At 39.2% G+C, this 24,912-nt stretch overlaps 1 protein-coding gene across 1 annotated transcript; it reads right to left on the reverse strand.

Moving 5' to 3' along the window:
- Nucleotides 1-548: 548 nt before the first annotated feature.
- Nucleotides 549-24,678, reverse strand: LOC139744632 (leucine-rich repeat and coiled-coil domain-containing protein 1-like). The gene is made up of 23 exons (XM_071655061.1): nt 24,329-24,678; nt 21,674-21,891; nt 20,997-21,104; nt 20,336-20,395; nt 18,412-18,566; nt 17,574-17,666; nt 17,056-17,149; nt 16,400-16,562; nt 15,830-15,986; nt 14,235-14,334; nt 12,630-12,748; nt 11,803-11,937; nt 10,742-10,881; nt 9,939-10,055; nt 9,382-9,466; nt 8,631-8,744; nt 7,836-7,907; nt 6,996-7,170; nt 6,336-6,499; nt 5,701-5,909; nt 4,434-4,571; nt 3,222-3,357; nt 549-671 (listed from the first exon to the last, which is right to left on the reverse strand). The coding sequence occupies exons 1-23, from the start codon at nt 24,676-24,678 to the stop codon at nt 549-551; spliced, it is 3,225 nt and encodes a 1,074-aa protein (XP_071511162.1).
- Between the last annotated feature and the right edge of the window lie 234 nt (nt 24,679-24,912).

Consider the following 24,912-nt stretch of genomic DNA (forward strand, 5'->3'; position numbering starts at 1 on the left):
AATTTCGCCAATTTCGCGAGCGCCAAGATTTGCAAAATGAAAATGCATGTGAAAGTTCTTGTCTACACTACATGCATTGAAAGCCAGTGGCAATTTGTGAAAATTTCATGCCGTGAAAAAGGCCGTCGGTTCCAATTCATGCCGCAAATATATCATGTTTTACAGTATTATTTCATCACTGAGTGCTGCATCAATCTCTGGAATGGATAAACTCAAGTCTGTTTTCCAGGTTTTTCAAACTCCTTATCAAGTATAACAGATTGATACATAGTACATAGGACTTACAAAATGAAGTGGACTTAGAATATAAACCGACTTACAAACTAAAGCGGACTTACATAAGCCATTGGCTGTACTCTCTGAGCTTGGTGTGAGTGTGGTATGGACCTGACTCCATGGGTCAACACTGAACATCTTTTATCTTGAATCTTAAGCCAAATCTGTACCCATCATTATATGGAGCACTGGCAGTACTGTCAATTGAACAGGTGTAGACAGATCAGATAAATCAGCCGTGGGGGAACACATGATTACAGGATGCCGGCATGTCATCCCAGATCTTGGAGCTCAGAGAAGGCCTGCGTCAGTCTGCGCACCTTCTCCTCCATGAGCCTCTTCTGGGCGGCCGTCTCCGATAGCAACTGCCTCATCTCCTCCTCCACATCCGCGACCTGGGATGGAAACAGGGCAGAATTTCATCTGGAGAGTCATCACTCTTACATTGTATGTTGCCAGGCACTTGTATAAATTATGCATACCAGTAATATGCTGATTTCTTAAAGGGGAAATCCAGTCCAAATGTAAGTTAGTCTAATAAGAAAGAGTAAAATAATATGAGTTCAACGGTATGAATTTGATTGAAATCGGACGAAAAATAAGGAAGTTAAGACATTTTGAAGTTTCGCTATTTTGGAGGGAAACAGTTCTTGAACAGTCAATATGAATATACAAATGACAAAGTGAGCATGTCATTCCCTCGCAACTTCCCATATAGTTTGATTGTACATAAAATTTGGAAATTTCCAATTTGTCATTCAAACACAGTTATGCCCGAGGCTCAAATCCTCGTATATCTAACTGATCACTATTCTGCAGTTATTCAACCAGGAATAATGTCATGTTTCAGACTTCAAGGACAGAAACATTGAATTTTTGTCATTTTTTTTTTGTACACGATCAATGGAAAATTGTGAGGGTATGACATGGTTACCTCACTTATTTGCATATTCATACCCACTGTACAAGAACTGTTTGGGAGAAATTATCAAAACTTTAAAATTTCATAACTTCCTTATTTTTCATTAGATTTCAGTCAAATTTTTACCAATGAAAATTTTACTCTTTTTTTATCACACTAACTTATATTTGGAGTGGATTTCCTCTTTAAACACTCTTTTTTTAAGAGCTCTCTTTAGCAGGGGGAGGGTGGAGGGGACAGAATTTTAACCAATACGTGTCCTGCGACATTATGTATTTAATGAATGATCACTTCTCCAGTATTGCTTTCCAGACTTAATTCCAAAACACTCACAGGTGGCTGAATACTGGAATCATGTAGGAACAGGTTTTCCAACTGTATGATACATCAAAAACTTATATTCATTTTAGTATGCTATCAGAATTACCCCAAACCACTAGGAATATTTCAACACAACTATGAAACTAACATTTGATTCAAAGAAACTGCTATTTCTTTCAATATTCCAAAAGATCACAAAACCTACAAATATGGCATTTCTTCTTATTAATTCCTCACAAATTTAATGAGAACATGCTGTTGTAGCAGTCAAATTCAAAAATCATAATTCCCATGGAAACTCTTTCAAGAATAACATAGAATATGTACAGACATGCCAGTCCACATAGAAAGTCAGCTTTGTGATCTATAACACCTTGTCAATAGCCTTGCAAAGAAGATGGTGACTACTGGCTACAGGAAATCTTTAGTCCACTACAATATGGCCTCCCTGCTGGCCATTAATTGTGGCAATGGACATCAAAAGCTCTACTGCGACCTCACAACTCATTCTGTTTTCATTCACAGATTTGAGACAGGAAGTTGAACTCCCTGAGAGGAGTGAAAGGAGATTGAGGTGTTGGTTTATTTTGATGGGACTTAAACGGGAAGTCATTGACATGGGAATGAAAGCAATGTTTTGGAGGATGCTTCAGCTCCCTGACTTTAATGAGGGGCAAATTACTTGGGTGAGTTGAGTTGATTCTGGAATGCCTATTGTGGGATGAATACTTGAAGACTGAATCAAAGTGAAGTGTTTGTCTGGATTAGAGGTAACACCTACAAGCACCCAGAACTCGAGTGTCATGGATCAATGCCCACCAATGGTGTCTTTTCTCCCTGAGATTAAGCCCCTAAACAGTGATACACTAGAGGCCCAGATATCACGGAAAGCAGATTCCTGACACACAATAGACACAGGTTATACTGAAACCTAGTATATCTTCCGGTTGTGTAAAATTTCTCAACACAGGTACCCTCGAGGTCCTTGATTTCTTCTTTGAGTACACTACTGGATGAAACTTACCTACATTGAGACATTTAAATGTATGCAATCCTACATTACGACATACTGGTACACAAACTTAAAAGAAGCAAACGGCAAGCTGAATTTGACATTACGTTGATGCAGACAATCAAATGTGACAATGTTGCCGCCTGAATTTTTATTTCATTGTAACTGGAATTTTGCTAAAACCGTGTTCGTTATAACGGGAGTGCACTGTACTACTACTACTACTACTAGTACTACTACCACCACTACCACTACTTCTACTAGTTTCTACCACTACTACTACTATAACTACCTACTACTACTATTAACTACTACTACTACTACTACTACTACTACTACTACTACTACTGCTATTACTGCTACTACTGCCACTGCCACTGCCACTGCCACTGCTACTACTACTACTACTACTACTACTACTACTACTACTGCTATTACTGCTACTACTGCCACTGCCACTGCCACTGCCACTGCTACTACTACTACTACTACTACTACTACTACTACTACTACTACTACTACTACTACTACTACTACTACTACTACCACTACCACTACTACTACCACTACCACCACTACCACCACTACCACCACCACTTACCACCACAACTACCACTACATATTATCACTCTAAAGTACACCTGTTATTGGTCCTTAGGGTGTTTTACCCCAAGAAGTGTTTCATCTTACCCTGCCCATGGCTGCATCCAGTTCAGACTGTTTCTCTTGCCTCAGCTGATCCATGTGCTCCTCGTGACCCCGCTGGGCAGCCTCCATCTGTCTCCGGAAGGCATCATCCACTGAGCGAAGCTTCTCCACAGATGCCCTGTGATGAGGACACATTCATACAGTAATCGTTAGCACCTCTATCGTTTCTTCCCACAAATGCATTTTATCAGATATTTTCACAAAATCTCTGATAAACTTTTATCTACACCCGTTACATTTCGTCATGTGCCCAGAAGAAGGGCACGAATGCATGTGATGCGTGTAAGTATAACACGCGCCTCGTATGCACTCATATCATTCTGCCGGGCACACCTTCGTTGAATCGCATGTGTTTATGTAATTCTGCCAGGCACATGATGATTTTCAAATAGAGCTGAAAAAGGAAAAAAAAGTGTACAATTGAGAGGTAAAATTGCACTGATTTCCTCATAAACTTTACAATCACACTGAGTAGGGCATTAAGAAAAAGAGTGCTCAGTGAATGGTTCCCAATACTGCGTTTTGAAAGTTGTTATTTGAGACTCTTTTCGACCAGCCTTGGACAGCAGTTGATATAGTTGTATATTCACTCTATTCTGTGTCCTTTTCACATTATACAATCTACTGGGTCTTATGTGATTTTAAAAGGGACGAATTCAGCTTAACTAGGCCTAACTATGGACAGGAGACGCACTGAGAAACATAACAAATCTATGGTTAAAAACTGAACAAATCATATTAAAATGCAACCAAAACAGCAGTGTTTCTTGCATTAATTTGATGTTTATTTGCTTGTTTGTTTGTTTGTTTCTGGTATTTGTTGCTTTTGTTCAATATGAAGGCATCATCCACAGGCATTGAAGATATTATCAAGGGCATTTTCAAATGCAGTGAAGAATCATTTTACACAATAGTGTGCTCTAGTTGGTTCTAGTATACTCAACTCTACATGAATACATCGCAACGATAACCAACGAAAGTAATAATGAATAAATGAATAATAATGACGATGATAAATAAACCTCAAATAGTATTATGCTCTCTATTTTGCCAATGATTTTCCTGCTACAGTGGACCCATTTCCACTTAATGCCTGCTGTGATCTCAAGCTGGTATCTTTGAGGTCCTCAAAACATCCCTTACTGAGTCAAAGGGAGGGGGGGGGTGGGGAGGGGTGGTCAACCAAGGACTTACTTTTCAGCCTGCAGAGCTCGGTCCCTCTCCTCCCGCAGCTTCTTCTCCCGCTGGTCAAAATTCTCCTTGACCTGTCTGACCTGTGTCTCAAGCTGACGGATGATGTCTCCCTTCTCCTTCCACTTGTTGTCCAGTGCTCTGACATCACAAGAGGGTCAAGCAAACCAGACTGGACATTCATAATTGTCTTCATATTTGACCCAATCAATTCAATATGTCAAAAACAAATACAAAAATCAACAAACAGGTTTCCAATTCAAACCCTCTTCTAAAAAAAAAAAGAGTAGATTTTCGGTGCATTCAGCTAATGATGCATGATGCACAAAGGTCACTCAAATAGTAGATATCTTACAGAGCGTCTATCTCCATGGATTTGTCAACATAAATTTCAAATAAACTTCTACTTTCTGAGGCTCTGTTTGCCGTTACATATTATGATTAACTCACCACTGCAGTATTAAACCTGGAGGGTCATGTGTAAATTAAAGTCTGTTGACACCTCAGAATCTCAGAGAAAATGGATAAAAAATATATATATATAAATACACATTCAATCAATTTGATTAAATCAGTGATATAGTTAAGGGGAGAGGGGTCATATGGAGACAGATTTTTTTTTAAATAAATGAATAAAACGAAATGCTTTAAAAAAATAAACAAATAAACTGAAATGCTCTCATGGTTTCCATTGGTGGGTAGGAGGATAAAGCAAAATAGCATGCACTGTACATAGTGGTGCTTCATACATGGAAGCTTCCACTGCCAAACTTACATTAGCAAGAAAGGCCAAAACAAAAGATGAAGTAATCGAATGAAAGAAAAACTCACACCCTACACACAAAAAAAAAACCAAGAAGGAATGAAATATAGCAAGATATGGTAGAGATGGAAGGGTAGATAATTAGTAACAAGACAGTGACACAGAGAGAACAGGCAAACAGAAGGAAAGAGAGCGAGATTGGAAGAAGAAAGATTAATAGGCGCATACCATCCCCCAACAAAAAAAAAAAGTTTAAAGAGATGGAAAGGTAGAAGACTAATAACTAGACAGTAAAAGATAGAGAAAGAGCAGAGAGAGAGATATGAGAAAGAAGAAAGATTAACAGGTGCATACCACTCTAAAGTACATTCTGACAGAGATAGAAGGGTAGGAAATAATCAGAAAGACAGGGAAACAGAGAAAAAAGCTGAGAGAAAAAGAGATAGAGAGAGAGATTGCTGAGAGGGAGAAAAGATTTAAAGGTGCACACCATTCATCCAGGTTTACCTGTAAGCCCTCCGACTTTCTTCCAACTCCTCCTGGAGGCCTTCTGCCCGTTCCTTCAGCTGGTCCTTTCGCTCGGCCAACCGCTCCACCTCCCCTGTCAGCTCCTGGACGGCGGACTGCTCTGTGGCCAGACGGTCCTCCAGGCTCTGCTGGACCTTGAGAGTCTCCTCTCTGGCCGCCTTGACCTCGTCGTCCTTCTCCACCAGCCCCTGGACCAATAAAAGCCGTCATATAGAAACAATATCAAGCAGAAGTGACCGTCATGGCACATTTTCATCCATCTTTAGTAGACAATCTTTATTTGCATTGTCATCATTAACAGAGAATCATTTAGACTCTGAGTTTGAAAAACAAGCACGCAAGCATACACAAGGACCTAAAGAAATACAAAAATGTGATTCAAGTATGAAATGATATAGCTCTACATATGTTAAAAACTGTAAACGACATTATGCCTCATCAGAAATCTAATGCTGACAGTGGGAAACTGGTCACCTACAATACTCAAAACGTTCACTAAGATCCCGTTCACTTTTACTCCACTTTCTCTTTTAAGTTAAATTCGTCAAAGCAACTTTAATTTGATGACCAAATGTTCATTTCCTAAATGATTACAACCGGCACAGGGAACTCACATCTTTTAGCTTCTTGATGGAGTCTGTCTGGTCGTCTATAATTTGGGTCTTGATCCTGATCGTGTCGTTCTCTCTCTCCAGCTGCTTCTTCAGTGAAGCAACCTCCGCATCCAGGGCTTCAATCCTGGCCTCTAGACGACCTCTGTCCTGGGCTAATGAGGCACCTAATTAAAGCAGTGGATCATGTCTCATATCAAAGCAAACAATTTCCTTCTTTTTTTTTAATTTACTTTCATGTCTCCAGAAAAGTTTTGGAAATGTAATAACATTTGGGGCATAACATTGCTATTTTTTCCAAGCACACAATGTCCAAAGTGGTACTTCTTGATACTGTGGACTTCAAACATTTACACATGACTAAGATTGGCAAAAAAAGATCTTTTAGACTGAGAAGTACTAACACGGATGTAGGTATGTGGGATGAGTATGACTGCTACGAAATAGCCTCTCTTCATGGATGACTATAGATTACAATGCACTTACTAGTTTGCACATTCCACTTCACAGGTTTTACTCAAAGCAGCTTAAAGAGGGGAAAAGCGTACCTAAGAGGAGGAGCTTGATCTAAAGGATGGAGAGGTCATGGGTCAAAGGTCAAGGGGTTAGGGGTCAAAGGGAGTTATGGGTTAAGTTCTCTGTCCTACATGATGTCCATAGTACCTTGTTGGGCCAGCTCTTGACCCCACAACTTCCTCTCCTGTTTCAAACCCTCCATGACAGAGTCCTGGGCCACAAGCTGGGCTGCTAGCCGAGACTTCTCCTGCCTCAGAGCCTCCAGGACCTGTAGCTTCCTCTGACTCTCTTCAACCTGGTGCTCCAGGCTCTGGATTCTAGACTAAAAACAAACAAGGAAACAATAGCACATACAAAGTAATTTCTTGTCTTTAAGCAGGGATGCCACCTTTGTTTACAGCAATGCAGTATCCCAGTATTCTGAGGGTTCAAAAGGCAAAGGTTTGGTGGAAAAACAGTATTTTTGCCTTTCCTGCAATAGACATCTGTAGTAGGTATACAGTTTGAGAAAAACAGTACTTCCCATGAAACCTGCAGTATTTTTGGAGGAAAAAAAAAGAGAGAGGACAAAATACTGCCAAAAGAGCAAAACTTGGCCTATCCATATTTCATCTTATCTATGTGCTAGTTTCATGTCACACAAACACAAGAAAACTTCTACAGTATCTCATACTTCCTGTAACAACTGTAATGTATGGGATAAAGTGACCTCCTTTAGGTTAAATGACATCACACTTATTTCTTTCTACACCGAAGACAAGATTAGCTGACCGTCCTGAAAACCGACAGACCTGAAAACCAATAGACCAGACAATCGCTGGCTTTCACAAATTTTGAGATTGCTTTTCTGTTCCGTTTGCCAACCTCTTTGGCGACTGACTTGAAATCAAAGGCTTACCACTTTCTACATGTCTGTACTGTCACATGTCTTTGCACTTCTTAGATAGAGGAAAAGGGAGGACTTCCAGGGAGGAAAGATCAACTCACCCTAGTTGAGGATACAGCTTCCTGCTTGGCCCTTGAGAGTTCTGTGATGCGCCCTTTCTGCTCTTTCACCATCTAGAAGGGTAACAATGGTACGCTACTCCCTCAGCACCAGGAATGTCTGACATTATATGTTTCTTCCTTTGTCTTCAGTAATGCAATAACATGTTTCAATGTCATCTTTCTTTGACCATGAGGCTTTCTTGCCTGTTTGGTTAATACAGAACATTTATGAGAGTAGCCAGCGAAGAAAAGAATGGAATATTACTAGCTCCAATTGCCCGTCACACAGCTTGATGTACAAACTCATTCTAAACAGGTAATTCCTACTTTTGAAGTCGCTTCAAATTCATTCTGTACCTCTTCATTACAGGCAAAATAAACAATCCCCAAACTTGTTACCCATAGTTGCATGGTGTCACCAATTTCATGCATCTAAAGTGACCATAGAGGAACTGGGGCAATCTTACATGGAAACAATGAATGCCTACAGCAGTAAAGGTGACATTTGGAATCATTCTTAGTCAAAGTTACTGTCTCGTATGAGGAAGCCACACATGAAAAATGTTGTAAAACCACTGTTTTTCCTTCACTATCCAAACAACAAAACAAAACATACTAGTGCCTGTGACTGTGTATGCCTGTACATAACGTTTCAAAACAGAATGTACACTTACAAGATTAGAATATCTAATAAAACCATTTACAATTCATTCATGGCAATATAGGTTTCCTTTTCATCTTGGAATTGTCTCTGAAATTAGATGACTTGTGAGTTTTATCCATTAGACAGCTTACAGCGGTGAGTTCCGAGACTAGACTCGAGGCTCGCTTCTCCTTCTCCACCGATGCACTCAACAGCTGCCTACACTGGGCTGCATCATGGCTAGCCCTCTCATAGGCTTCCTGGACCTAACATACGCAAACATCAAATCTGACCCGTCATCTTCTATTAAAACATTGCATGTTAGTAGTTTCAAATATAAAATATGTTTTTCACATAGATATACCAGTGCATATCTTGTCTTCATTTTTGCTTCTCTCATCTTTCATAGTCTTAATCAATCAAATCAAAATCCTCATCTGTCAAAAAAAGAAAAAATGACTGAGAACAATGTAAGCCTTATAATTCATATGTTGATATGAGTTTATTTCTGCACTTCTTTAAACAAATAAACATGAAAGCAAACATGATTAAATAAATAATGGAAAAGAAATGATACAACATATAATCCTAGATAATTGTAACAGTAGATCAATAAATGTGTAAAACATACATCACTTCAAAATCCTGGAGAAAAAAAAAGGGGATTGTTATGTTTCAAAATGCATGCAAACATGACAGTGGCTATATGAACAGTGCAGGCTGGATTTATTTGAATAAGTGGGAATGATCATTATCACTGCGATACAAAGTATACAGGTACAACAGCAGGATGAAAAACTTAAAATAAAGATTGTGTATTAAGGGATTATGAAGGTACTCAACTCCTAATGATTGAACATGACATTTTCACACTCTTCAATGGTTACTCATCTGATAGCTCACCTCCTGGAACCTGTTAGATTCTATCTGTAGGGCCAGCCGGAATTCATCCTCCAGTTCTGCATATTGCTTGGTCAGGGTTTCGATCCTGTCAGCAATAGATTGTGGATCAGATCTTATTTTTTTACATTTATATCATTATAGCAAAGTATACAATAGATGGATAGATAGATAGATAAATAGATAGATAGATAGATAGATAGATAGATAGATAGATAGATAGATGGATAGATAGATAGATGGATGGATAACCAGACAGATAGAAAGAGAGATAGATTCTATAAACAAGTTGTAGATAGATACTGTAGATAGATAGATAGACAAGCTGTTTATTGGTTCCATAAATTGCAACAAAAGCAATCAAAGTGTTTATTGATTACAATAGCAAATTGATAAAAACAAAATGCTTGAATGTAATTATACATAAAATTAATTTATTGGTTAACATTCATATGAATAATGAATGTACTTACATCAAATACTTCAACAATAAATGGATATTCCATTCAGGATGATTATGATATGAGACCAAAGCATTCTATTTCGAGATTTCTTCCAACCTTTCTTTGTAGAAGATCTGGCCATGTTCTTGTTTCTCCTGTTCTCTCTTCAGCTCTCTGTCAATCATCTCCTGAATCTCCTTGCTTCCAGGCTTGAAGTACGACTTGAGTTCATTTCTGTGGACAGACAAAAGCCTCCTTATCAGACATGGCAAAAAGCCCCACTAATGGTTGATAAGATCTGGCATATGTCAATCAAAATGCAGCCCATGTCAAGTGCATTCTGTGACACAAGTGCATACTGTGACAAATGGCTTGTGTTCATGTTAACAGGGGGAGACACAGCATGAAATTTCCACTCAGAGTCATGTCTAATTCCCCTCTAGAGAATGATGGCCTGAGAACATGGCTACCAGAGGGTCAGGACATGCTAAGAGTGAGCTATAATCAGACCAGTGCCACCTCTTTACCCTCCTGTAGTAATATCTAAACACAACTTACCACTTCACTAATGCTACATAATTGAAGTTAATCAGCTGTGTGACAACCACATTGTAGCCTAGCACATATACGAAGTGTTTGTTTCAAGGCATGGTTCTTACATAACATTCTAGAGATGGGCATGCTAACAATTCCCTCTCTGAGCTCACTTCAAACCAGGCGTATCAAAGCTAGCATTATGGCTGCTTCATATCAATCAGTACTGAGGTAGCTTTAAAATGCTCCTGGCATATGACAAAGTTGAACTCATTTACAGAGAAATCTAACAGAAACAAAAGCAAATGAGGCTCCTGCAAATGAATGGGGGGCAAGACAGGGGAACGAAGGGAAGTGGAATAAGGGGGTGGAGGAATTCCCCTCACCTGTGCTCCTGTTCCCTGTTGGCAAGGAGCTCCTGTAGCTGTTGGATCTTAGTCTCCTGTTGACTGGCCTTTACCCTCACCAACTCCACCTCTCGCTCCATGGCTGCTGCCCTTAACTGGTACTCCTGGAGCCGCTTGGCCTGAGGATTTCATTAAAAAGGCAATTCTGTGGAATTCCTCTCTTATGTTCTTTATATTGTTGTACATAAGTTATGTGATACAGTGTTGTAGTCTTCTCATCCAGCCATATGGCTGCACCAAAACTTGAAAAATTCCAAACTTTTCAACTGATTATCTGATTTTCTTCAAACTTCACTGTTGTCTTCTGTTAATATTGCTGCATTCACTCAATCCATATATACATTTGGGTTTCATTCCAGCTAAAACACTCATCATGACAGTCTTTGTTGGCATCACATAGCTGTCATAGATGACATTCATATTACTGTTGAACAATCACATTAGTTTCTTCACCAATCATTATGACTGACAGAGGCTACAAATGCATAGAGCTTCATGACTGGAGGAATGCATAAATATAACCCACAATTCTGCAGTGACTTCATTACCAAACATGGAGAAATACCACCATATATACATGCCTCCTCTTCTAATCCTTAAAAGCGTAAGATGTGCAACATGGACAAAAGCACAAGTACACTGCAGTATCTCCTGAGGTACAACTGTTCACTGTTATATATCTATTTCAACAATCTTGTAGAAACTTTTGATCTTTTCTGATTTGAAATATAATATTAGCATACAAGAAAGGAAAGTGGGAGAGAGAAAAGGAAAAAAAGGGGTGGAGAGAATATACCGTAAATCCTGACATGTTCACATGCATCAAACTCTCACGAATTTCGAGAGGACCCAAGATACGCAAAAATAAAAAGGCACGCAAAAGTATTTTGCTACGCAATGCACTCAATGCCAGTGGCAATTTGTGAAAGTTTCATGTCATGAAAAGGGCCATCAGCTGTAATTCATGAAAGTTTTGTTCCACGAATGCTTCTGGTTTTACAGTAAAAGAGAAAGTGACTGGAAGAGACAAGCACTCTTACATTATGTGCTTGATCCTTGAGTTTCTCAGTCTCCATCTTCTTGGCTGTCTCCTCCATAGCTCTCAGGGCTTGTCTCTGGTCCTCCTCTGACTTCTGACCGGTGGCCAACTTCTGAGACACTTCTTTTAACTTCTCCTGCAATATCATTTGAAATATTCATGTGAGGAAATCATTTCCAGATAGAATGAAGTCTTCCAAGTGAGAGTTTGTTTCTTTGTTTGTTTGTTTGTGTTTGTTTCTTTGTTTTTTCCTCTCTCTGTTCATTGCAACAATGGTGCATAAATCAAGATTACTTTATGCAGCATATTTTGCAAAGTCAGACCTGTAAGACAATATCACAGGTGAATTAATTAGTCATGAAGAGTCACAATGATGGGGGAAAAATGGTATCTTCCATTTCGGAAGAAAACTCACTTATTTTCCACCATGGATTACAATATACAGCATGTTTGTGTTGCGGGAGGTATTATTTCTTTAGTTGATAGTATCACAAATAAAAATGCTGCAAAATATACTGCATATAAAATATCCCATTATTGATGACACTGGACCATCTTGGCAATGAAGTGGCATACATGATAGATATAGACAGCAACTTTTATAATTTTGTTTGTTTCTAATGTCATATAGCAATTTCTGGATAAACAGGTAGAGAACATATATAATTTCCTTCTTTGTTCCTCTTTTCAAGTATGAAAAGTAGGAGTACCACTCGGAGTATATATTCGTGTATTTTGAGTGCCATGTCAAAATCAACATTTAATATTCTTGTATGTTTGTGCAATGAATCAAAGTGTGAATGTACGTAGCCAGGTCTGTCTCCTTACCTTAAACAATTGGAGCTGTTCATCTAGTCTTGTGTTCAGTTCTTTCTCGTTCATCAGGGCTTGCTTCAGACGGCCGCTGGCTTCTACTGCAACTTCCTGCAGCTCCTTCTCCTCATTTGCTGTCAAACGACAAAATAAGACAAATAAATAAATAGATAAATCAACAAATAAAGTAATGAATAAGTAAACAGAATGAACAAAAATGTAAATAGAAGCAAAAAGAATGAATGAATGAATAAATGAATGAGTAAATAAATAAAAAAATACTTAAATAAATAAATGTTTCATTAACCCTTTGTGCTGATTGGCATAGAATAACCAACTCACCACGGCGGTGAGTTGGCTCAGTCCGTAGCGCGTCTGCCTCACGATCACGCGGCCCGGGTTCGAACCCGAGTCTGGACTGAGCATGTTGTGTGTAAACATACCGTCCCCTCTAGCAAGAGGCAAAACAATCTGTCCCTCGGATAGGACATAAAATGAGAGAGTCACAGCTCATGCACGCAAAAGATCCCGCTTCATTCATTCATCGCAAAGAGCAGGGTGTCTAACCCAGTGAAGTGGTCCCACCCCACATCCAACTGGACCCCATGGAAGACCAGCTTAGTGTAGCTGAATATGGGTTATCCAGCCATCTTCACAGATGGAAAATGAACAACAACAACAATAGCATTGTACATACTGACCAAAGTCCCTGGCACGGAAAGGGTTAAATAGTTTCAGTCTCTGCAACCTATGGTGTATCAAGATCCTAAAGTACAAATTGTACAGCTGTGGGAATATATGCTTTTACTTCCACAGAGCAAACTATAATGAGTTTGTCTCCAAATCACCTTTATTCTTTGGAGTTGTAATTTTGTACAGCTGTGGGAATTTACGCCCATATTTCAACAGAGAAAGCAATGATGGGCTTGTCTCCAAATTATCTTTATTCTCTACCTCTGTACATTTTAACCTCTATTTCATGACTCAGAATGTCTTCCCATAAATCAATCATATTCACAAGACATTTTTAATGCTACAGGCATCAGTACGTAAGAATCGTTAAATCTTGAAAGATATGTTCACAGATAGTGATCACCAACCCAACAGATGGCTGTAGGGAGTGCTGGATGTGTATGATCATACAATACAAGTTCACTACCTTACATTAACACATCAATATGTAAACCAGAGAAGAACTTCATGTAGAAATTCCCTTGAACTTGAGGTCCATAAAAATTAAAAGCACTTGCAAACACAAATGAGTACAACACATGTGTATCTTTACAACACTAGATACACAGCTAAACTTTCACGTTACTGACAATCTGGACCATCTGTCAAACTTTGCTCAGTGTATGATATCAACAATGAACAGAACACCTGATTTCATTTTAAATATCATTATCACATTCAATGTATTCAAAGCAGTGTTGACATGGGAGGCGTTTCATGAAGGAACTTGTCGGATAAAATGTCCGACAAGTCAATTATATCCGACAAGTTTTGAGAAATTCTTTAGTCTGATTGGCTGATTTCTCTGAACTTGTCGGATATAATTGACTTGTCAGATATTTTATCCGACAAGTTCCTTCATGAAATGCCCCCATGAAAGGCACTGACCTTTGCTTTGTAATTCTTTGATGTGATCAGCCAGCCTGATGGCGGCTTGCTCCGCCTTCCATCGTCTTTCTCTCTCATTGTCCAACTCCTGGAGAAGAGACTACCAAGAGAAGCAAATACAAAACAAAAACTCAAAGACACGTCTTCATTTTCAAATCTCTTGAACTCTTGTTGCTCACCATGAGCTCAAGATAGAGTGCAACGTATGCTGCCATTAAATCATTCTCTCAGAATATTTATTCCTTTCCTTTCATTTAATTCATATCAGGAATTTTAAAACATTGCCCTTTAAAGGTAGGGGGTACCTTTTACAGACCTCCCAAAATGCAGCAAAACATTTCATATGAACCTCAGGGGACTTGTTTAGGCCACTGCTGAGAAATTTGGAAGTCAACAGTTGTCTACAATTTGAATAATGCACAAAACTCAACTTCTCAGTAGTTCTGTGTGTCAGCCACACTTAAGCCTTTTTGTTGCAGTCTTCTGTATTTTTTATCTATAAACACAAATCTAAAAGTATAAGAGCTGATGTAATAACATATAGAGTGTGTGGCAAGAATGTATATAGAAATGTTTGTAAGTTTTGATGAACTTTCTTCACAAAATATACATGATGGACACACATGCAGTGCATGGGTCTGCAAAGGTAGCCTAGTAATGTACTGGAATTTACGGTGAGCCCCGAAAAAAATTCAATTCAAAATCTAACGGTCAAAAAAATGTACTAAATGTTACCTTCCACTTTCAAAACTTTGTGGGAGTTTCTAAAATGATACTCTCTTCAACATACCACTGTATTTATACAACTCTTCATTTAAGGCATGCAAATGGGATTCCCTACCTTTAAAGGTATTAGCCCACATTTGCAAACCCGCAGCAATTGGTCTCATAGTTAGCATGGAGTTTGGGTATGATTGCAGTAACACCTGTGCAAAATTTTGTTCCAATTAGTCCATTACTTTCATAAAAATAAATGAAAATGCACCGTATGCATGCGTATAAAAACGCTCACTAGCTCCGGTCCACGCACGTACTACATGCATGCGATACATGTGTAAGTTAATGTACGTAGCTAGCCCGCGCTCGTAATTCGATTTTGGGTCGGGTTGACCCGGTTTGAGAATTGATTTTAAAACGATTTCTCTCTATTATCGAATGGTATAGACAAAGAGCAACAGGTGAGGTATGTTACTGTTATAACTTGTACTTGAAGTCATATTGGACCTGTTTTATGCAGTTTTGAGTTTTGTGGGTTTGTAAATGTGGGCTAGTACCTTTAAAATATAAATAATGTTATGATATGTTGTAATATGACAAGCTGCTAAAATCTTTAAAAAAACAACAATCTAAACAGTTTAGAGAGGGTTTTTACCAAAAGCACTTGAGGGCTTATTGGAAATGATCCTGGAACAGTTGACAATGAGCAGAAATATACAGGAATATTTAATCAGTTTGACATTACTGGCAGATGGATGGAAAGAAGTTGAGGAAAACTCTACAAGGTATCTTATGTGTTTCTGTAACATCAATTTGCAGAGATAACGATTCCAGCTTTGGGGATTGGTCAACATCTGAAAGATACAAAAATTGCTTACTAATTTGTCAGCATCCTGCTCAGCGGTGGTGTGAATGATGTGTTCAGTGGCAGAGGCCTTACCCCTGCCTCTCTTATCTTGGCCGCTTGAAGGCGACGTTGAAGCATCTTGGTCTCTGTGAGAGGATGGGCTCGATTTGACTTTGGACCTGGTCGGTCTGTGGAACAAATGGCGTACAGCGGACTTTAGTTATGAAGATAATTTTTGTCAGTGATTTTGCTTGTCCTTCTCAATGGAGAGAGTTAGGACAATTAGAACTACACAAAGAACTCGCCAACACTGGGTAATTATCAAAGGGTTGTAGGAACTTCCATGTTGTTTTTATTTTCTGTCTTCTTTTTTTCCTTGAAGGGAGAGAGTAAATTTACTAAATTCAGGACTACATGATATGATCCATGAATCGTAAATCAACAAAGCATTGTTTGCATTTGAGGTGAATATAAAAATTGTTTTATTTCAAATGGCAAAGCTATGGACAGTTTGTTTACTACATCAGATAACATTCTTGACATAATAACAGTTACATAAAATTCTTGAAAATATCTCATTTACTTTGAACACTTAACTTACTTTTTACTTGTTGTCTTCAAGCCTTCACCTGACTGTCTGCCAGGTTTGACACCAGCTGGTATTTGTCTTCCTCCTCCTCTTCCTCCACCACGAAGCTTGTCTCCCTTCCTCGTCTCTGACCCAGAGTTTGCATCCTTGTCACTCTCATCCGTATGATCAGTGTCTGACAAATATGTAAGACAAAATATATGATTCATCAAGGCAAGCCAGATACAATGTTTTGGCTTATCTTACACCCAATTAAATGCTCTGCTTAAAGTTGTGTCTGTAAAAGGTTTATTGATTAAGCAATAATTGATATATTTCACATGATAATTTGTAGTGTCTAAATAGTCTGATATCCTATGAAACAAGAAAAATGAAATATATCTGCTCAAAGTTGATATTAGCCTTTCACACCAGTTAAGACACATCATGTTCTGGTTACTGTAACATCTATCACCAGAGATGGGGTAGCAGAAATTGCACGTTAAGACCAGCTTTATCATCCTTATTTGCTGCTACTAACTCATAAACCAGTGGTACGAAATATGCATCTCACTGGAAAACTTCACCTATTCCCAGGGCAGGGCTTGAACTTACGACCTTTCTGTGCAAAGCATAGTGCACAAACCACTGGACCACATGGATTGGTGTGGTGAAAGGAGAATTCATACCTCTTTTAGCCACTCTGCCAGCACCAGCTCTTCTCCTTGGTGGAGGATGGAATGCATCGTCCTGGCTCTCAGTACTGGGAGAAACATCCACAGCCTGTACAGGACAAACAAAGAACAGACTTGTGTCACTTTGGCAGCATAATATATGTCAAACAAAATTTACACAAGCTTGGTCAGTTTTCTGTTCACTGATTACATGTTTGCTGTATTTCACAATAACTGTATCCACAAGAGGGATGTTTATTGCACACATTTTTAATATACAAAAGAAAAGGAGTCAAGGTTACATTTTAAAAGTTGTATAGATGCTAGAACTAAAATCAAATTTCCATGTCATCTCTTTATACATAATTTGAACAATAAAGAAATGAAATGAAATGAAATGAAATGAAAAATGCAGATGGGACATGCTGCAGTAACTACAACTACTGATACTATCATTACTCATTGTTATATTTCAGCAAACCACTAAAATCAGAAAAAAAAACAGAAGGCATACATAGAATACAACTGCTTACCCCTAGTCTTCTGGCCATGACATCATTGAGCTGCTGTTCCAGCAGCCTTAGTCTCTCCTCATGGTTACTGGCAGAGTGCTGAGAATGTCTGACCTGTGAAGAGAAGAGATGAGTGCATACAGATGATAGAATCATCCACTGACTGTGGCATGATGGTTGAGGAATGGTGTGAAAGTGGGATGACTGAACTCAGAGGACACACAACTTGGGACAATACCATTACCAGGAACAAGTGAAAAGTGGATGGAATGAAAAGATCACACAGATATGCACTGGTGGGACTACACCCAGAACAATGTTTTAGTGCCCTCACACGCTTGCATTAAAAAGGTTCGTTGACAGAGGGTTGCAGAGCTATTTATGCCCATGGTATACTGATGCTTTATCATCCTTAACCCTTTCTCTGCCACAAACATTAGACAGTGTGTAGAACACTAAGGGATTTTCTGTGCCAGTTGGAACTCAAGGTACACAAAAAGTTAAAAGATATGTAACATTGATAATGATAGATAACATATAAATAAAAAAATGAATAAACATATCCCCGTCAGTCATGAAAGACACCAAAACATGAGTTACAATTTTTGTTCTCATTCTACTTCATACACAGAGGTCTGCGGATCCTGTTTGAAGCCCAGGGACACTTTTTATGGCTAATCATAAGTCACAATGATTGCAAGTTCCCAAGGCGCAAGGCAGAAAAGAACCAAACCGCTGTAAGTTTTGAGGGCATTGCTATGCTAGCAATAACCATTGCCACTTACGAGAAATGTACACTCCTTTCTGAAATGGGCCCCTGATCCATGGAGGTTAAAGGTTAAATTATATCCTTCCTCACCTGTGGCTGCTTCAATGGAGCTGGTATGGTGTCTCTTCTATCCTCTGGCCCATTTCCACTCCCGCTGGTCCCAGATGACGCCAGCGCACGCTGCCTAAACCGCTCCAGCACCTGGTCTATCTTGGGCGTTATGATTTGAAGAGGTGTTTCCTTTTGCAGAACAAAAACGGAACAAGGAGGCACCACACAATGTAAAAAATCAGGGAAATAATGACATGAATACATTACACATGCTTGGTTGTAAAAATGACCATCTGCTCTTTGAGAAATTGTAATCTTAGAGAAAGAGTAAAGAGAATGACATTTAGCACTTGTTATGTTTGTGTGACAACCTATAGGGAAAAAACTGAGTCCACTACACTCCCATTATAACAAGGAAAAGTAGAAATTACGCGGTGCGTAATATATGTCCCCGCCGGAAGTAGCTTTTAGTAGCAAAATGTACAATATAGGTAAAAACTCAAGGTCAAAGGTCAAAGAAGTCAAAGGTCAAAATTCTGTGTAGAAGTTTTGAAGCCCTCACCTAGTGCCATCACATAAAGCAAACGGAATCGAAATTGGGTTAGAAATGGCGAAGGAGTAGCATTTTGTAGCCAATGTACAATATAGGTCAAAAATCAAGGTCAAAGGTCAAAGAAGTCAAAGGTCAAAATCCTGTGTAGAAGTTTTGAAGCCCTCACATGGTGCCATCAAATAAAGCAAACGGAATCGAAATTGGGTTAGAAATGGCGAAGGAGTAGCATTTTGTAGCAAAATGTACAATACAGGTCAAAAATCAAGGTCAAAGTTCAAAGAAGTCAAAGGTCAAAATTCTGTGTAGAAGTTTTGAAGCCCTCACCTAGTGCCATCACATAAAGCAAACGGAATCGAAATCGGGTGAGAAATGGCGAAGGAGTAGCATTTTGTAGCCAATGTACAATATAGGTCAAAAATCAAGGTCAAAGGTCAGAGAAGTCAAAGGTCAAAATTCTGTGTAGAAGTTTTGAAGCCCTCACCTAGTGCCATCACATAAAGCAAACGGAATTGAAATCGGGTTACAAATGGCGAAGGAGTAGCATTTTGTAGCCAATGTACAATATAGGTCAAAAATCAAGGTCAAAGGTCAAAGTCAAAGGTCAACGGAATCGAAATCGGGTTAGAAATGCAGAGACTCCAACCCTAAGCACCTTCTGATCGGGAGATTCTCCCGCCTGAAACCCCTAGCAAACGGGAGACTCCAATTTGATATGTGCGAAGTTCCTTGCTCTAGGGTTCTAGATGCTCTCTCGTGCTATCTAAGGCTTATTTTTTCAACATACAATGAGATTAAGTAAGAAATCATTTCAACCGGGAGACACAGAGCCCTGGCGGGAGAAATTAAAAGCGGGAGAACGGAATCGAAATCGGGTTAGAAATGGCGAAGGAGTAGCATTTTGAAGCAAAATGTACAATATAGGTCAAAGGTCACAACTGAAATTCTGTGTAGAAGTTTCAAAGCTCCCATGTAGTGCTATCATATAAAGCAAACAGAATCAAAATTGGCTAATAAATGACAGAGAAGTAGCAAATTGAACATTTTGATCACACACGGACGCACAGACAGACAGACAGACAGACGGACGGACGGACACACGGACACACACACGTACGGAGCCCGTTTCATAGTCCCCTGCTCGAACTCGTTCGGCGGGGACAACAAACATGAATATAACAAAATTCTTGTTAGAATGAGGTAAAAATTCAAGTACCACAATCATCCTCACTAATTATACCTTTACATAATTTAATGTTCAGCTATAACAGAGATTTGATATAACAAAAGAAAACTGCTGGTCCTGAGGGCTTTGATATCAAAAGGAGTTGCCTCTGATAGAGTTTGAGCCTGGCAAAATATTGATGAATTATGACTTCAAAACAAGACAGTTAGTCAGACAGAAGAGTTTCACCTGTTCAGGGTTGCTAGCAATATCTGATGAAAGAAGGATGTCAAGATACTGTTCCAGTCCTGGGGAAAACAAAACAGAGGAGAGACACTTGTATATAGAGCAGAACACAACTTAAATATTCCCTTGCAGTTCATTCCATTCACATTACACCAACATTGTAAAGCTAGTTACCCATGTGTGAGAAGAAAACAAAGAACAGCAAGTAACAAGAAAATGTGTGGAAAGGAGCAAGAGATTTAACAATAAAATTACAGTGAGAATCCTTGCTAAGCTCAAGGTAACTTCTACAAAATCACATCAAACATATATAGAACTTGGAGAGTTTCTTTAAAATTGGACTGACACCAACTAAAAGGTTATACCACCTTAAAATCTGAACAAATGATTATGGTGATGTGGTATTAACATCAGAACATCTGTCTTCATGGTCACAGAATAACAGCTAGCAGGGTACCTGATATATTGTACCCTTGTAAGTGTATGATTAATAAACTGTAAGTTGCCTTCTGTAAACTGTCCTTGTGGAATCTGGGGAAGTATAGAGAAACCCCAGGCATTACTTCTTTTTCGTCGCCAAATAGACTTGTATCACAGCATATGTCCTACAGTATGTGAGATTAGAAATGAACTACGACTGTAACTCGGATGAACGATTCTGACCTGGTACATCTGACAGGCCATCCTCAGACTGGGCAGGCATTCCTGTCCTGTCTAGACCATCAAGAGACACCAGCTGGGGCACCGAGTTGAGGAGTGCAGCTCTGTAGCCTGTCACGGAAGACGACAATTCACATCACAAGATGCTCACGTGGAACTAATTGGTCTCTCGCACTAACCACAAAATGCAATTTTAAATCATATATGTGACAATCAAGATCAGTTTGTTTGTACAAAGATCACTATGGCCCTGTTGCATAAAAGTTTATATCAAACATAAGTCAGAAAATCAAACATAAATCTTTCAATACTCAACTCTGATTGGCTGATATCTGATTTATGTTTGATTTTCTGACATACGTTTGATTGCATCTTTTTAAGCAACAGCCAACTGGGAAGTAAGTTGATGTCTACAGAAACTCCTCTGCCATTTCAGAAGACATTCCAACCTGGATGAGCCATAAAATGAATACCATCCCCATCCAACCCTCACCACCCATCCCCCCCCCCCCAACCCCTTTACCATTGATCAGAGTACACATAGGAATTCCTCATGGGTTTGTAGTAACTGTCCTATAACACTGATTAAGTCCATTGTATTCTCTCTCAGAACTTACAAATGAGGAGCTAAATGGCACTTCTCAAAGACAACAATATCAGAAACTGAAGATAACACATACCAGGCAGTCGGCAAACTGGATTGTCGCTTTCCTCATGTTGAAACGTGGCATGCTGGAGGTGTGACAGGCCAACCAAACAGCCAATCACATGTTCAGCTGAAGACAATTGGTTGCCATGGAGATGTAGGTGTGCCAGACTGAAGTTGGGGCCATGGAGGTCACGCAGGCCTGTCACATCTTGGATTTGGTTGTAGGAAGCATTGAGTCTCTTCAGCGACCTAACAAAAGAAAATATGGAATTTAAGAGGTAGTGATGAATACATCATATAATTCTTGTTGACATTAGTCCTGTTGCAATACAGTCTTTTCATTCAAATTACTACAAATACATTGTAAGTAACACTGACAGGCAAACAGCTTGATTCAATAGATCAATGAATGTTGTACAGTGACATTTTGAGTTATGTGTACATGCCTCTGTCAATGTATCTTTTTTCTGGTTCTTATTCTTGACAAACTGATTTCTCAAATTCAAAGGCGGCAAATGGGCAATGGATGTAAGTTCCTTCTTTTATAAAATATTGTACAATGTGCTGGGTTGATCCAGACTGCAGACCAGTGCTTGAAGTACCTATTGGCGAATCATGAGGGTCAGTATCGATTGCCAATTTTCTGGATTGTGCATCACATGAACCACTTCATCAGGTTTCCTCTCTTGCCTTGTGGGATGGGTGGTGGAATACTCAGTATATTAGTGACTCTCCTACAAGTGGGATCTCTGATTCCTGTCCTATCCAATGATCGATGTGTGTCATATCTCGAATGAGAGGTCAACATAATAATACTTTGCCTTGAGAGTGTAAGGTTAAAACTATGGGAAGAGGTTACTCAAAACGATAATCACTGAGGGACACAGCCCTGAAGTGAATGGTAGTTTTGGAGACACCAAGGCCAATAGTTTTATCCAGTTAAAAAGAACATCAAAATTAGGCAGTGCATATTTGATTTATATTTTGGATTAAATATTAAAACAAAATTAGAAATGTCGCTATGGCGACCGATGCCTCCGCCATAATGCATGATTCTCCCAATAGGTGTATAGTATAATGTCTTTGCAATGTGAGATAACAGTTTCACATAACTGGCAAAATATTGAAATGACAGGTTTGTCAGAAATATCTTAAATGTTCACTTTCCTTGACCTACGTTTGCTATAATTGTCTATTAAAGAGTGCAGGTACATGTATTTGGGGAATTGAGGATTTTTACTTGACTTCTGACCAACCCTTTTATAAGTTTATGCATTGAGTAATTTTCAAGGTATAAAGAAAGAATGTAATTACAGTACAAAATAGATTTTTTTTTTTGCATTTAAACCTGGCCTTGACCCTTAACCTTTGTCCTTTGACCTTCTGGCAGGAAATTTCCAAGAGAATCTCCATTATGTAATACATGTATATTAAGTTTTAAAAATAATAATACAAGCATTGCATATACTAGTATATGAGGGAAACAGTAAAATTTTGATGAGTTGACCTTGACCTTTGACCCCCTGACTATTGACCCATGACCCCTAAATTCCCTAGATAATCCCTGCCAGTCCGTACATGCGTATACAGTACCAAGCTCCATGAATATACGTCGAACCATTTGTGAGAAAAGTGAAATTATAACATTTTCACCTAATCTTTGACCTTTTGACCTTTGACCATATGACATGAAACTCTCTCTGGAGAATCTTTATGCAGTAGTACATGTCTACATGGGGAAATAGCAACATTTTTAGCATTTGACCTTGACCTTTTGACCTTTGGCCTCTTGCCAATGCCACTAAAATCTACTCAACTAACTGCCGTATCATACATCATCCTTGGACCAAGTTTGGTGGAAGTTGCTTCATCCAGTTTTGAGTTATCACATAAAAAGATAAATTTTAGGATTTGACCTTGATCGTTGACCTTTGACCTCTGTCCAATTTCACTCAAAAATTAATCAAGTAATTGGTCCCACCATACATCATCCTTGGACAAAGTTTGGTGAAATTTGCTTGATCCAGTCTTGAGTTATCGCGTAAACAGATACAATTTCATGATTTGACCTTGACCTTTGACCTTCGGTTAATTTCACCTAAAATCTAATCAAGTAATTGCCCTATCATACTTTATACCTGGACCAACTTTGGTAAAATTCCAGGCAATATTACTCAAGTTATTGCCTAAACGAATGCGGACGGACGTACGGACGTACGGATAACCCGAAAACATAATGCCTCCGGCACCACTTAGTGGCGGAGGCATAAAAAGGGAAAGTAAGGCAAGAAGTTGTGTGGTGAATGCACTGTTCTGGAAGGATTCTACAGTGATCAAAGCAGCACATAGCATAGCAATTGCTTTAAGATGTCACAATTGCTTTGTGACACCTTTTCAAAACTTCTATTGTAGTGTACTATTTTGAAAATGTTGTCATAAAAAGTGACATCATTTTCCAAACAGTATACCCTGAAGTGTCAAACAGGCAACATTCTGAGATAGTAGAAAATACATGTAATCACTACAGGGTACACTTTTGACCAAAAATATAAAACACATTGTTGGGTCAATTGGTCTCAAGGGGTCTCAAACCATGACCTCCTATTTGTAGACACACTATCACTTTTAACTACCGTGGTAAGCCAGGTCGTCATTCCAACATAGTAATAATGAATCGAAATCTTACTTCAAGCTCCCAAGTCCAGACAGAGCCACCAGGCGGTTGCATGCAACATTCAGTGTCCTCAGGCTGCCCAGCCGCTCCAGGCCCTCGATGCGGACAAGGCGGTTGGAGGATAGATCCAGGTGGCGCAGGTGGGGGAGGTGCTGCAGGTTCTCCAGCTTGGAGATACTGTTGCAGTGGAGGTTCAGGGTCTGTATGCGGCCCACGAGGGGAAGATTCAGCATGCTCTGTATGCCGGCATCAATGAGGCAGAGCTCTTGGGGTGCTGCCTCATCGGATGCTGCTTGGTCTGTAGGCAGGGATACTCCAGACAGGGTCACCCTCAGATTACTGCTGCGATCTTCACGCTCCATCATGCCCTGGCAAGTATAATGATGTTGTCACAAAGTAAAGAAAAGGTCTATAGAATAAGGTCATATGTCAAAGATGCCAGCCATCAAAACATACCTTCTTTGTTGGCAAAAGATGTATGTAGGCCCTATGTGTATATTGGCAGATACCTATCGTATACCAAGGCCCTGCTTCATAAAGCTGTTCGTAAAGTTACGACCAACTTACGAGCAACTGGTGATCAGTTCTGATGTGCT

The sequence above is a fragment of the Diadema antillarum genome, unplaced genomic scaffold, assembly GCF_040938485.1.
Source record: "Diadema antillarum isolate AM-2024a unplaced genomic scaffold, OU_Dant_1.0 seq00001199_RagTag, whole genome shotgun sequence".
NCBI lineage: Eukaryota > Metazoa > Echinodermata > Echinoidea > Diadematoida > Diadematidae > Diadema > Diadema antillarum.

Bases quoted from the DNA above. Each gene is read 5' to 3' on its own strand.
- LOC139744632 (XM_071655061.1), bottom strand. From the start codon at position 24,678: ATGGAGCGTGAAGATCGCAGCAGTAATCTGAGGGTGACCCTGTCTGGA. The intron at 17,150-17,573 runs GTAAGCAGTTGT...TGTCCTGTACAG, and splicing joins TCATGGCCAGAAGACTAGGG to GCTGTGGATGTTTCTCCCAG. The intron at 11,938-12,629 runs GTAAGGAGACAG...ATGATATTGCAG, and splicing joins AACAGCTCCAATTGTTTAAG to GAGAAGTTAAAAGAAGTGTC.